The sequence below is a fragment of the Copadichromis virginalis genome, linkage group LG7 (assembly GCF_057382275.1).
Source record: "Copadichromis virginalis isolate Kocher_CV1m ecotype Utaka linkage group LG7, C_Virginalis_male_GT1.1, whole genome shotgun sequence".
In the NCBI taxonomy this organism is placed as follows: Eukaryota; Metazoa; Chordata; class Actinopteri; order Cichliformes; family Cichlidae; genus Copadichromis; species Copadichromis virginalis.
The window spans coordinates 55,979,611-55,994,935 of NC_140624.1; the positions used below are offsets into that span (position 1 = coordinate 55,979,611).

General features: G+C 41.4%; 2 protein-coding genes across 2 annotated transcripts; both read right to left on the reverse strand.

The window, feature by feature from the left end:
- Window positions 1–3,751: 3,751 nt before the first annotated feature.
- LOC146706220 (proteinase-activated receptor 1-like) lies at window positions 3,752–6,712 on the reverse strand. The gene is made up of 2 exons (XM_085464311.1): window positions 6,537–6,712; window positions 3,752–5,242 (listed from the first exon to the last, which is right to left on the reverse strand). The coding sequence occupies exons 1-2, from the start codon at window positions 6,601–6,603 to the stop codon at window positions 4,098–4,100; spliced, it is 1,212 nt and encodes a 403-aa protein (XP_085320437.1). The 5' UTR covers window positions 6,604–6,712; the 3' UTR covers window positions 3,752–4,097.
- Window positions 6,713–8,810: 2,098 nt separating this feature from the next.
- Window positions 8,811–9,971, reverse strand: LOC146706221 (general transcription factor II-I repeat domain-containing protein 2A-like). The gene has a single exon (XM_085461040.1). The coding sequence runs from the start codon at window positions 9,969–9,971 to the stop codon at window positions 8,811–8,813; it is 1,161 nt and encodes a 386-aa protein (XP_085317166.1).
- Between the last annotated feature and the right edge of the window lie 5,354 nt (window positions 9,972–15,325).

Sequence of the window (15,325 nt, forward strand, 5' to 3'; positions counted from 1 at the left end):
TTAAGCTGTACAATGTTTCAATAGTTTATTTCACCTTTTGCAATTGTTAGTTCCACACGAGGTAGATGTCTACTACTGCAGACTAAACTTACATTTCTGTCACCTACAAGACACTTGTCTTTAATGTTACTGTTACTCTCACAACCACACATATTACCATAAAGTGGTGCAGAATTCTGAATCTGTCCAACCCTTTTTGCCAACGGAGGAGGGCACTTCTCATGAGTGTAGAGAGCGCGAGGAGAAGAAGTGTAAGCTGAGGGATGACTTAATAGATGTGCCACTCGTTGAGGGAAAGGTTTGGTTTGTTGATGATTTGAGTTTTACAACAGCAGAGGGACAGACTAGAACACGTTTTACTGTAGCTGACAGTGAGAGAGAGTTATCTATGTAGGACAACTAGCATGTTTCATGTTTGCTTGAGCAGCAGAGATGCTAGCTTTAACGGAAGCGTGTAAAGCTGTAGAGAGACAATATACACTGATAGGCAGTATACATTTGCTACTGTACATTTCTTTGTAGTGCAGTGAGTGAGACGAGGTATGACAACCTCAACAGGGAAACCTGCAGAACACACCAAACTCTTGCAAAATCTGCTGGAGGCAGCGTTATTAACCAGTGGAATTGCCGTTTGTAAATGTGCAGCACACATGTGAGGGAAAGATCCGGTTGCATTAGGGAAAGTTTTTGCAGATAAGATCGCAAAAGAGGCAGCTTTAGTTAAACATGGTGTTAACCTTTTATCAGTACAGCATTAGCAGACATGCAGGCCCACTCACCTACTGCAGGACAATAGTTGTGACTTACAGAGGGAGCAAGCTTGCAGGATGATTTTTTATCTGTGTGATAAACCAGTACTGCCTAATAATTTGTATAAGACTGCTGCTATTTTGAGCCATTGGCTATACCATGTCTCAAACAGGAGGGAGATGAGCAGTCGTTATACTCACTCTAGGATTATTAAATCCTTTTAAAAAAAAACTTTTTTGCAGAGAGAACTAATGGAACAGTAAAGTTAGGATTTAGGAAGACAGGCAGGACATGGTTAGACTGTATAGAATAAGTACACGAGGATTACTCCAACAGAGAATGGTCTGACTCTTTGAGATTACACATGTTAGAGGATTTAGAGTTAGAGTTAGAGTTCCAGTCTTCTGTAGTGATGATAGAAAAGCAGAAGAGAGAGCATATTAGCAGATTAGATGCTTGAAAATGTTTAAAAGTAAAGTAGTCATGAGAACAAATGATCTGCCAGATGATTCTGTTTCTTCGCAGGAGCAGAGCCTGAAGTCTGGAGATTGGATGATGATAAGGCCATGGAGAGGAAGTGCTGGTCCAGTCCATGGTGGGAAGGTCCATATCGGATGCTGCTGACGACGACCACAGCAGTGAAGATTGCTGGAAGGAACACTTGGATATATCAAGCGCACTGCAAGAAGGTGACACACATCCAGGCCAGCTCGGAGTAAGTGGCAGGAAGACCGGGAACAAAGGGGGGGGGAAAGCCTCCAGGGCCCCTCGTCTCAATCCGGTGAAGAAACCAACTGAGCCACAGGTACTCATCAGAATGGCTGGGAATGTGCTGTGCATCTTCTTGTGCCTGTGGACCCTGAGTGGGATGACAGGAGCGCATTGGGACAGAGCAAATCACACCCAGTACCCGCATGGGTTTTCAACCAACTACTGGTGGCAGTTTAAGAACACAACCGGATAGCATCACTTGGAGCGAGACAGTTTGTTTGGTTGCTTTAGCAACACATCCAGGAACACTGCCAACTTTTCAACTGCTCTGAACCTGAATGGAAGGTTGATTCACCAGTAGCTGGGAAGGTGAACTGCTCTGGTGAGACAGACCTGCTCGTCTGACTCAAAGAATATGACTTGTTGCAGGACATTATACAGTTAAACGAACTGGAAACAGGCCAATTGCCTATGTGTACGAAGGACAATGGATTAGCCCAAGTTGGAGATTAACCATGGAACATGGCAACATCACCTATTCTTTTGTCTTCTGCAAGAAGGATGTAAACAGAGAAGCCTTTTGTCTACATTTACATCATGAACACTTGAGGTTTTGAGCCAAGAAGATCAAAACAGCTTGATCCAATTTCCTTTACAAAGCTTTTTCTGTGGTGACAACAGGACAGGAGAAGAGTTGTAAATGCAGATAATTCACAAGTTGACTCTAACCCCCACAGGATGCCTACAGTGAGAAGATTTGGGGGGTTGATAGGAGTCATAAAGAAGGGTGTTGACTTGCTGCAGCTTTGAAGTTAGCTGAGAGCCACATGGACAAACAATAAAGTCAACTGATGCGTTTAAATACCTATGTCTGTATACAGTTGGATTGTAGTGACATATGATTTTTGAGAATGATGATTCTTCTTGTTTGACCTTTGACATTCAGTTGTTTACTTGAAGAAATACATAATGAATTGCACGACAGGAGTAGATCCGCCACAAGGCTGGATAGCTTGGTTACCGTCTGGTCCTTGGTGGCATCTTCTTTTGAAAACATTAATTCCTGTTTTTGAACTGTTGATACTGATTTGCTTATGTATAGGATGTAGTTTACTGTGCATGAATGAAATCTACACTGACACTGTCTAAACAAAGGGTGCATAAGTTGAAATTTAAGTATACAATGACAAAAAGGAGGGAAATGTTAAGTCTAATTGTTGAATGTCGCCATTGTGTTTCTTAAATTTGTATAGTCTTAGTTTAAGCAGTAGGATCAAAGCCATTCCTTTGATCCTGACCACCTCTCCAGCCACTCTGTGCTGGGGGAGGTTTTATTGTAGATACATCCTAACTTGAAGATCTGTTTGATGTTTGGTAGAGCTTCCTACCCTTTGTATGGTTTCACTGTGTTATCTTTGGTAAACCATACATTGGGTGTGGGGGAAGACTACCCTCTTTATGACCAAGGATGTTGTTCCTGCTTTTAGGTTTTATGACCCTTTGACCAACACACACACACACACATTCTCACATAACACACACACATTCTCACACACACACACACACTCAGTGTATACATTTACATACAGTGCCTTGTCTTTGTAACCAAAGGGGGGTTGCAAGGGGAGGTGTTTTGTAAACTATTGTTTGAAGTTTGTCAATAAAAGGCAGCGAGAGGAGGCCACCAGGGTGGTCATTTCAACGTGCTGGTCACAGACGAGAGGCCTCCCTTGCGCAAGAAATCGATCGAACACTGTTGCCTTGCTTTTCTTTCATGGGAATAAGTCTTGGATACAGCGGGGTCTGAGTTTAGACCCAACACACATAAAGGTTGAGGGAAACTTAAATACAGGGGAAGAAGACACAAGGGGAATCTAATAAAGAAATGAACTTGGCTAACTTAATGAACTTAAACATAAACATCAAAATAAACTAAAACTTAAACGCTGGGTCAACAGACCCAGGAATGTGACATTCTGTTGATTTACCTTATCCATCATTACCTCCACTTCCCCTCAGCACTGGCATACGCTTGACACAAAGAAAAAAAAAGAAAGGAAAATCGATGTATAAATGTAGATATAATGATAAATATAATTCAGATCAAAATCAGCAAATGGAACTATGAGGGAGGATGTTTGAGGCTTATTTTTTATATGCAGTGGAAAAATCTTGTTTATTTTTACGATATGTCCTAGATTTGGATCAGTTTTTAACATATACCAGTTCAAAGGTTTTTTACTTAATCTGCACTAACTGGTCTAGATAATTAAAAATAAATATTCACATCTTAAAAGATACAAGTAGAATTTATTGAACACATAAAAACACATCTCACCCGGGTAAGCCTGACTGCTCCTGAACCATCATGAGTTCTCCTATTGAGGATTGGTGTCAGTGTCCCTTTTGGCATCTGTGACTGATCATGTGTGTCTATGAAACAAAGATTTAAAGCTGTTTCTGTTGAGATAGCCGTGGAAGGTATTCAGTTCATTCTGATCATGAAGAATGATATGCCCAGAACTCTAAACGCTCCTGCTAGCTACGTGCTCATGTTCACAGCTTCTGAAATTTCATGACAAATCACTGATGTTATTTTATAACTTTAACAGCTAAGAGTCATTTAAAATATCAGCTCAGAGGAGTAGTATTTTCTTATTTTGGCTTCTGAGGCTTGATTGAAAAGAACCCCCTCTGGTGGAGATGTTTTTTCCAGACCTCCTGAATCTCCATGAAGAAGTTGCTGACTGAGTGATATCTCTGCGCTGTGTAATGCTCTTACACTTGACCATGTTGGATAGTCGTTTCTGGCACTGGGAGGATCCAAAGTAGTAGAGCAGGGGATCCAGGAGGCAGTTCAGACTTCCCAAACACAGAAACACCAGATAGAGTGCGTAAGAGCCATCAGGTGCCTTCTGGCTCTTCTCGGTGTTAAACTGCAGGTAGTGTGCAAGCAGCAGACAGTTTGTGGGCATGAAACACAGTAAAAATATCACCAGCACAGTCAATGTCATCACCATTGCTCTTCTTCTCCTCTGTGATGTTCCTGGAACATCATGTTGGACTCTGCTCAATGACCAGATTATCTGAGCGTAGGACACCACTGTGATGAGCAGAGGCAGGAAGAAGAGGACACAGCAGATGGTGAGGAAGTATGTCTTTAACCAGGCGATCTTATCTGTAGAGTGGACATCATGGCAGGTGGTGATGTTCAACTCACTGACGTAAAATGTCTGGTGGATGGTAAAAAGGGGAATCGAGCCAGCGAAGGATAGCATCCACATGATTATGCAGGCTATGACTGCAGCCTGTGGGCTCCTCCAAGTAAGAGATGCTATAGGGTAAGCTACAGCAAGTAGACGGTCCACACTGATGCAAGCTATGAGAAGAACAGAACAATACATGTTCCAGTAAAAGGCAGCAGTGACCACGCTGCACATCGACGGGCCAAATTTCCAGTTATTGCCTTCAAAGTGGTAGGAGATCTTGAAGGGGAGCATCAGTGCAAAGAGCAGATCAGCTAAGGCCAGGTTCACCATATAGATTGCAGCTGGCTTCTTGGGACGGATCCCCCAAGCAAAGACAATCACGGCACAGAAGTTAATTGGCACACTGATGGAGCAGACCAGCGTGTAGAAGAAAGGTAAAAGGATGATGGACACAGTGCCAGTTAGAAACTTCAGTGCCTCTTCTGAAAGTCCAAAAGATGTTTTATTTGATGAATTATGTGGTGAATTATTATTAACAAAAATAAAAACTGCTCCAGATGCTCCATGCGCTCCTGTTTTAAAAACAAAATAGACTTGTCAGTGAATTCTAAAAAACAGAAATCAAAGGTTATTTGCTGGATATAAAACTATGATGGTAACATTTTCTTAGAGTTTACAAATCAGAAACAGACGCAGTTTTAAATCTGTTTGTCCGCTGAATTTACTTTTTAAACAAAAGAATTAAAACACATCCAAAGTCTTCTCTTGTCTAGTTTTGCCCTAAAACTTGCACAAAGCTCAGCGACTGGGATGGTTTGCCAATTAAAGGTCTCTCATCTCAGTTGCAAGCAACTGCAACCAACAAATAAAGCTTATCCATCCATCCATCCATCCATCCAAAATAACATTGATGAGGCTAGTCTTCGGATGCTGCTGTTTGGTCACAACAACTCAGTCTGACCTTTACGTGTGCACAAATTTGACAGACCCAAGAACATTATCTCAAATATATTTTAAAAGGAAATGCATATCACAGTTTCAATTTCTGAACATGGTGAATATAATCTGATGTAAAATTTGTGTATACCTTTCAACACTAATGTTCCTCTTCAGATGTGCAAGCTGCCAGTGCCATAGCCATCAGTGCAAGACTATACATGCAGGCTTTTGAACTAAGGGCTGATAACATGCCTGATGTTTGCTTTCCTTTTTAGTCTGTACCAAGGTCATTATAGTTAACTAAAGCTAAACTAAAACTAAACATGGATGTGAAAAAAAAAGCATTTTAAATAATTACGATGAAATAAAAACTACAAATTTGAACAATTATGTGAAGTTGGAAACTAAAATAAAACTAAAACTAAGGTAAAATATGGATGAAACATCTTTGCTTTCTGACATATGCCCTCCATCCAATAATTATAATTTAAAAAACTATAACAAACACCGAAAGCCATTCAAAATGAACTAAAACTTAACATAAAAAATTGAAACTAAAACAAAAATAATCCCCCTCTCGACACTAACTGACACTAAACAAAACGGGAAATCTTTAAAAAAATCATTAGAAAATATAAAAATATAACTCTTGTCTGGAGAATGCAGTATTTTGTTTTTTTTAAAAAAGATTTTGAAAGCTTGAATCGTCTCACCACAAAACAGTTTTGTCCATTTTAAAATCTAACATTGTTCTTGAAATAGTACACTTTTTTATGTCAGGATTTCTATTGAAAATTATTGCATTCACCAAAACATTTTTTGAATTAGTCTTGTATTTGTTCTAACACAGATAACAATAAGTAATTTATTTGGATTTTATGAGTAGAGACCAACCAATTCAAGACATCACAGTATTTTCAAACTTACCTGAAGTGTTCGCGGCAGAAATACAGCAGAAACAAAACAGAAGTAACAACAACTGTGTTAAAGCCATGTTTGCTTCTCTCTTTCTTTCCTTTTTGGCATCCTTTAATTCAACAGTGTCTTAAATGTCTGTTTTAGAGAACAAGAAGAACAAGAACATGCCCTTAATGTACTTGTTTGTACTTGCTGGCTTTCTGCCTGGCATGATTCCAGGTTTCCTTGGAACTCTTACACAGGGAAAGGAAAATTCCTGGATGTTGGATAAATTGCTTCTCAGTTCTACATGGGGTGGCAAAATATCCTTAGGCAATATACTAACCCCAAGTTGCCTTCCGATGCATTCATTGGAGAAAAACACGTTTTTTTGAGTCAATTTTTACAACATTTACAACAATATTTGTAACTTTTTATATTAAAATCTAAATGTTACGTCTAAATAGAGCTGGGCGATAGAACGATAACGATATGTATTGCGAAATAACTTTTTCTCGATAGAAAAATTTAACTATTGCGATAGGCCTCACCGCTCTTGTTCTCTTAAAAAAAAAGAATAAAAAGAACAGCCAATCCAAATTAAGTAGTGCAGAGCCGAACCAATCACAGCCGCAGCGGCACGTCACGTGACTTGTTACATACAGCACAAGTGCCAAGCCGCACATGTGTATTTGTTTTGGGAAGCAGCCCGCCGCCGTGCCGCCCGGGTAATGGAGGAAATGAGTGTGCTGATTAGAGAAAAATCAACCGAGAGTGTGACCGAAGGTTACCGAAGAGAAAACAGATGATGGCTCCAATGCCGGAGAGATTGTTGAACGGAAGAGCCATAGAAGTTCCGTAGTGTGAAGGTATTTCTGCTATTTCAAGTCAAACAGAGTAGCGCGCACTGTAAATTGTGCCGAAAGCAAGTCTGGAAATACAATAAAGCGGTGCATGCTCAATCTCTGACTGGAAGCGCTAATTCGTCATTCGGCTTTTGTCAGACTAAAGTAACTGTTAAAACTGTTTGAAAAGCTAAGCTATACAACAAGGAGAGATTGAGAATTTCCTTTGAGTTTTCAGTTTATTTGATATTGACAAAAGTTAGTCAATTTTGTCTGTTCTTCTGTAAAACAAGCTAAGATTTATTTTTAGAATTAATATTTTGTTTCTAAGTGGAATTGACAATTTAGTAGTCTGTTTTGTTTGTTCTATTTTGAAACGCTTTAGCGGCTGCCTTTTGTGTAGTTTGCAATATTTGCCATTATTTATCTGAAAAAGTCTCATGTTCCTTAAGTACATCTACCCTGTTGAACTTATTATGGGAAATAAATATTTAAATCAAAACAAGCTGCTGATTATTTCACATTTTACTTGTGAGCAACGGCACATTTAAATCTTACAAATATAGTTATTTGGCTTATATCGTGATATATATCGTTATCGCCTGAAATGAAAAAAAAAAACATATCGTGATATGAAAAAATCTTATATCGCCCAGCTCTACGTCTAAATGTTTAGCTAATATGCACATTTATCCTGCTGGTCAGAGGAAATACCAAAATAAAAGCTTTGTGAAAACTGTGCCTGTAGTGGCGAGGATGTGTGACTGTGGTCCCCTAACGGTTACTTCTAACCGCCATATGTTGCTTCAGTTATTTCCTACGAGCATTTCTGGTAACTTAACTGAAAACATTAGAAGAGCCATTTTGGTGGTCTTTCAGCAGTAGTGCAATTTTAGTGGATGCAGTCTCCACAATCACCAAAGCACTTGGTGAGTTTATTGCAGGGGTGGGCAAACTTTTTGATTCGTGGGCCACATTGAGTTCTAACATTTGACAAAGGGGCCGGAACAGGAGTAGATAGATGGCATGCTTTGAAAACATCACCTCATTGGGGGAAAAATACACATCTTGGGATATGGAGAAAACATGTGCTTTAATTTCCAATGAAAATGAAGAAAAGCATTACAATAAAATCTCTGACTTCGAAATGAGCCTTTAAACACTGAAAATCAAATAAATGAACATTTTATTTTAAAGCACTGAAAGTTCTGTTATCCTTCAGGATATCACATCACTCTCCTCCTAACTCTTTTTTTTTTTTTTTTTTTTTCAAAAACGGTAGGAGATGCAGATGTACTTGTCCTGTTCCTTTTATTCAATTTGTTTCCCCGGTGCCAAAAGTCAACAACGACCAGTGCAAGGACGAAACAGTTGCAGCAAGTCAGTCTGTGAAGCGTTATATTTGATCTGCGCGCACTGTTCATTTTAACAACGTGCGCATCACGGAGAGACACACATTTTAATGGGAACAGTGTTGTTGGTCTCCTTTTTTAACCAGCGCATCAAAGTCTGGAGTTAGTTTTGTTGTGGCGATTCTCAGGATTGATCTGAGGTGTAGGTCTGTTAACTTGGATCTGTGGCTGGCTTTGTTGATGTTCATGACGCTGAATGTCTGTTCACACACGAAGGTAGAGCCGAACAAAGCCAACATCATCTGCGCTTTTCGCCTTAGATTTGGAAACGCGGCATCATTGAGTGAAGCATAGAAGTCATTTAGTTTCAGAGAGCTGAATTTCCCTTTTAAGGCAGGGTCGGACTGAAGGTCGATGAGTTCGAGCTGAAGCTCCTCTGGAGCTGTTTCGGGGTCTTGTGACAGAGGAAAGGCCACCAATTGAAGTGACTTGTCAATTTTATCGAAATCCAAAAACCGACGGCAGAATTCTCTGTGCAGTGCATCCAGTGACTCACTGTATTTCTTTACTTTTGCTCCGGCCTCTTTCAGCGTGGCTAGTGTAGGAAAATGAGTGAATGACTTGTTCAAAATCTGCCTGGAGAATAAAGCCAGCTTTAATTTGAAGGCTTTCACGTTTGTGTGCATGTCATGCACAAACTGGTCCTTCCCCTGCAGTTTCACATTGAGCTCATTCAAGTGTGAAAATACATCCGTAGCAAACGCGAAGTCACACATCCAGCTCTTGTTGCTCAGCTCAGGAAATTCATCAGTCTTCCCCTGCCGCTCCAAAAACACGCCAATCTCCTCTTTGAGCTCCCACACTCGTTGAAACACTTTGCCCAAACTCAACCAGCGGACACGGGAGTGATAAAGCAGGTCCTGGTGATCCAGGAACACAATGAACTGACGGTGCTGAAGTCCCCGTGCGCGTATGAAGTTGACAAGTTTCACCACAGGATTCACAACATGATTCAGCTGTAACACCGATTTACATAGAGATTCCTGGTGGAGGATGCAGTCGAGGAAAATCACATCCTGGTCAGGGTTTTCATCTTTCACTTTATTCTGGATTCTCCTCAGCAGGCCAACGTTTTTTCCCGTTAAATTTGGAGATCCATCTGTGGTGACGTTAACAAGCTTACTCCAGGGAAGCTTCATGTTTTCGATGGCAGCAGACACTCGTTCAAACAAGTCCTCACCCCGTGTTTGTCCTTTCAGAGACTCCATTGTCAAAAACTCCTCCGTTATTTCAAAGGTTTTGTTGATTCCTTGGATAAAAATGAGGAGCTGAGCAGTGTCTTTGACGTCATTGCTTTCATCCATTAAAATAAAATATGTCTTAAATTAAAATAAGTAAACTGTCATGTTTATTGCTGCCAAAAAAAAAGTTAAACACATTTGGACAGTGAAGGAATGTCAGGATTCTTGCTCAGAAAAAGGAGCTGATCAACATGCTCTGAAGTCAGAGCATGTTCCAGTCCACGAAAAAATTTTTTGTAACAAAATATCGATTTCTGCTGTCCCTGTATCAATACATTATTAGCAAACAAAATATCACGATACTACACAGTATCGATTTTTTCCCCCACCCCTATGAAATAGTCAATAATTTAAAAAAGTAGAATATAACCGACAGGGGCATGTGATAGGATGTGGTACTGCAAAAGAACAAGAGCAAAGTAAAGAAAGAAAAACCTATTGTGTTTAGTTTTGATAAATTAAAATTAAAATGTATCATTACACTCAGAGGATCAATATGAAATCATAAAATATGCAACTTCTGTATGAAGCACATGACTGATAACTGTTCTGTCCTGAGCTTTTTGTTTCCTATAGCACCCGCTTGACCATAACACCACGCCTAAGGAGGGTAATTGCAAATATTCGAGGGAGGAATATCACCAAAAGTGGGAAAGGTAAGCCCTGATGGGGGTGATAACACCATGAATTTCACTTATGGTCAAATTCTTAAAATTCGACACCAAACATAAAATTTCTCCAAAATTTAGAGACAGAGTGGAGCTCATCTAGATTTGGAGGGTTTGAATCTATAATATTTTGAAATAACACTCAATATAATGTTGACCATGTTGATTATGTTTATACTAGTGTGCAAAGGTTGGCTAATCTGACCAGGGAATGCAATAAACAGGAGTGTCGGAAAAGTTGGTGTTAAAGCCACCTCTGACAGTCCAGACTAGGATGGCGTTGGACATCCTCGGATGGGAACAGGGTTGGTGTGACCAAGGTGTGGTTTGGCTGGTTGTATGTATATTTCAAAATAATACAGCTACCAGTTACCAGGGCATGGAAGAATGACAGACATTATTAAATGAGAAGGAATTTTCTGGGATTGAAGATCCTCTGGGTAAGTGTTTGACCAAAGCATCCATAAAATAAAAGCTATCATTTTGTTATTGATTGGTAGTAGATTGATAATTGGCCACATTCAAAGCTGTATTGACTTGTTGTGGATGCAGTCTACGTCATGTTTAAGAACTCTAATTAACAGATTGAAAACAGCGACATTAAGGGAAGAATATGCAGTGCCGCACAATCAGATGCCAGTGACGGTTGGGCTCAGTGATGACTCAGGTGAGCTGGATTCATGGCTGAATCAAGACATAAATTCCCCTGCTGTGGGCAATAAGGGAAAAACAGTGGGTAAAAAGGGAGTTACAAATGTGAAGTTCATATTAACACACAGGTTTTGTTTCTAGGCAGTTCTGCGGACGCAGGCTCTGGGCGGAGCCAGATCTAATATGATAATTAAATTGATTTCATTCCCTAACACAGGATGACAAGACTGGAGCAACGATACTTGAGAGAAGAATTTCTGATTTTTATATTATGATAGGATGTCACTAACCTTTTCTTTTAATTTTCTCCGATGAATTGACACATGGGAGTGTGTCAAAAAGGGGGGAAGTTGAGTTTTAACATCAAACAATGGTTTTATGAACATTTTTATGACTTTAGTTGTGTTTTTACTAATTTAAGTATGGTAAAACTTCAGCTTATAATGATCCAAAAGTTCCCAGACATTTTTAGAGAACCAATGAGAAGCATATAGCATTATTTTCATGTTTAAGCATTAATGATTGAAATAAACTGAATAGCATTTAGAAGACAAAATGCCTGTGTTCATGAGAAGCTGAGTATCATACTGGAGAGGAAACTGTGGGACGGCAGGCTGAATGAAACACATGATTTTTGTGAAAAAGGTGGCAAATGTTAGAATTAAAAATGGTTAATTTGTTTTTGATTTCTTTTACTAAACTAAGTGGTTATCATTAATTTCAAGGTTCAAGGTTCAAGGTTCTTTATTTGTCACATGCATAGTTATACAAGTATAACACACAGTGAAATGTAGCCTGACACGCTCCTCGACATGTGCAAAAATTGGGGGGGGGGGGGGGGGGGGTGTAGAGGAAGAACATTTTATATATATATATATATATATATATATACATATATATATATATATATATATATACATACATATAATGTTCTTCCTCTCATATATATATATATATATATATATATATACACTCAACAAAAATATAAACGCAACACCTTTGTTACTGCTCCCATTCCCCATGGGATGGACGTAGAGACCTAAAATTTATTCCAGATACACAATATAACCATCCCTCCCAAACAGTGGTCACAAATCAGTCCAAATGTGTGGTAGTGGGCACATCTGCTATATTGAGATAATCCATCCCACCTCACAGGTGTGCCACATCAGGATGCTGATCTGACATCATGAGTAGTGCACAGGTGTACCTCAGACTGCCCACAACAAAAGGCCACCCTGGAATGTGCAGTTTTTTGCGCTATTGGGGGTCTGGGGACCCAGAACCGGTCAGTATCTGGTGTGACCACCATTTGCCTCATGCAGTGCAACACATCGTCGCATGGAGTCTATCAGATTGTCAATTGTGGCCTGTGGAATGTTGGTCCACTCCACTTCAATGGCTGTGCGAGGTTGTTGGATATTCGTGGGAACTGGTACACGCTGTCGTATACGCCGGTCAAGCACATCCCGAACATGCTCAATGGGTGACATGTCTGGTGAGTATGCTGGCCATGCAAGAACTGGGACATTCTCAGCTGCCATCTGCCCTGAACAATGTGAACCATGATTCATCCGTGAAGCGCACACCTCTCCAACGTGCCAGACGCCATCGAATGTGAGCATTTGCCCACACAAGTCTGTTACGGCAACGAGCTGGAGTCAGGTCAAGACCCCGATGAGGACGACGGGCATGCAGTTGAGCGTCCCTGAGACGGTTTCTGACAGTTTGTGCAGAAATTGTTTAGTTGTGCAAACCAATTGTTCCAGCAGCTGTCTGGGTGGCTGGTCTCAGACGATCTTGGAGGTGAACCTGCTGGATGTGGAGGTCCTGGGCTGGTGTGGTTACACGAGGTCTGCGGTTGTGAGGCCGGTTGGATGTGCTGCCATATTCTCTGAAACGCCTGTGGAGACGGCTTATGGTTGAGAAATGAACATTCAATGCACGGGCGACAGATCTGGTTGACATTCCTGCTGTCAGCATGCCAATTGCACGCTCCCTCATTGCTTGTGGCATCTGTGGCATTTTGCTGTGAGACAAAACTGCACATTCCAGGGTGGCCTTTTGTTGTGGGCAGTCTGAGGTACACCTGTGCACTACTCATGCTGTCAGATCAGCATCCTGATGTGGCACACCTGTGAGGTGGGATGGATTATCTCAATATAGCAGATGTGCCCACTACCACACATTTGGACTGATTTGTGACCACTGTTTGGGAGGGATGGTTATATTGTGTATCTGGAATGAATTTTAGGTCTCTACGTCCATCCCATGGGGAATGGGAGCAGTAACAAAGGTGTTGCGTTTATATTTTTGTTGAGTGTATATATATATATATATATATATATATATATACATACATATAGTATATACACTGGGTGAATGTGCAGTAGTAGCAGCAAGCAGGTGAATTCTGTACATTAATATGAATAGACATCTGAGTATTTTACAAGATAGACAATATAAACATATTTAAAATTAAAGGAATTGAAATGTACATTGTGCCTTGGTTTAGAGTGTCTGGAAGAGAGTCCTGTCTCAGTCAATTATAGATGATGTGAGAGGGCGGGTGTGTGTGTTTAGGGCACGGATGGCTTGGGGATAGAAGCTCCTCTTGAGTCTCTCTGTCCTTGCCCGGAAGATGCGGAACCTTCTACCAAATTGCAGAAGTTGGAACAGTTTGTTGCCTGGATGGGACGGGTCCTTCAGTATCTGCGCTGCTCTAGTCCGGCATCTCCTGGTGTAGGTGTCCTGAAGCAGGGGGAGAGCAATCCTGCAGCAGCGTTCTGCTGTACGGATCACTCTCTGGAGAGCTTTTTGGTCCTTCACACAGCTGTTCCCGAACCACGATGTCATGTTCTGTGTGAGGATGCTCTCCACAGCGCCTGTATAGAAAATCCTGAGGATCTTTGGAGAGACCCTGAACTTCCTCAGTTGTCGTAGGTGATACAGGCGCTGCCTAGCCTTTTTGGTCTGGACCTGAATGTGGGCAGCCCATGTCAGGTCTGAGGAGATGTGGACACCAAGATACTTGAAGGACTGCACCCTCTCCACTGGAGCTCCATTGATGATAATGGGCTTGTAGTCTCTGTGCTGACCCCTTCTGAAGTCCACCACCAGCTCCTTGGTCTTGCTGACGTTCAGCTGGAGGTGGTTGTCCTGGCACCACGATGCCAGATTCTTCACTTCATCCATGTAGGCCGCCTCATCGTTGTTGGAGATGGCACCCAACACCACTGTGTCGTCAGCAAACTTCACAATGGTGTTGGAGCCATGGGTGGCCACACAGTCTGAAGTGTAGAGGGAGTAGAGCAGTGGCGAGAGGACACATCCCTGAGGTGCTCCTGTGTTGATGGTGATGCTGTTGGAGAAGCACCTGCCCACCCTCACCACCTGAGTTCTGCCAGTGAGGAAGTCCAACACCCATGCACACAGACGGCTGTTAAGTCCCAGATCCCTCAGCTTTGTGAACAGTCTGCAGGGCACTATTGTGTTAAACGCTGAACTGTAATCAACAAACAGCATTCGCACATAGTTACCCTGTTTCTTGTCCACGTGGCTGAGAGTGGTGTGTAGGACGTGGGCGATGGCATCCTCTGTGGATCTGTTGGATCTGTAGGCGAACTGCAGCGGATCTGTGGTGTCTGGGATGGAGGAGGAGATGATGTTCTTCAGCAGCCTCTCAAACACCTTCATTACTACCGAGGTCAGTGCAACTGGCCGGTAATCGTTCAGGGATGAGGGTTTGCTGTTCTTGGGCACAGGGATGATGGTGGATCTTTTGAAGCATGTGGGGACCACAGACTTCGCCAGGGACTCGTTGCCTTCTGAATAGGAAGATGTAGGTAACACCAGACTGCAGATGAGCTGCATACATGGCTGGACTGGGACTGGGAAAATTGGCCCGGACATTTTGACTAGAGACTGGCCGCCATTATAGCAAAAATCATAAAGCCTTTGAATGAAAATAAACACTGTTGTGACAGTGATGTTCACTGTTTT

What these genes read in the sequence shown, in the direction of transcription:
- LOC146706221 (XM_085461040.1), bottom strand. Translation starts at nt 9,971, where the DNA reads ATGGAGTCTCTGAAAGGACAAACACGGGGTGAGGACTTGTTTGAACGA.
- LOC146706220 (XM_085464311.1), bottom strand. Translation starts at nt 6,603, where the DNA reads ATGGCTTTAACACAGTTGTTGTTACTTCTGTTTTGTTTCTGCTGTATT. An exon ending in TTCTGCCGCGAACACTTCAG is followed by an intron (nt 5,243 to 6,536) that starts GTAAGTTTGAAA and finishes TTTTTAAAACAG; the next exon opens with GAGCGCATGGAGCATCTGGA.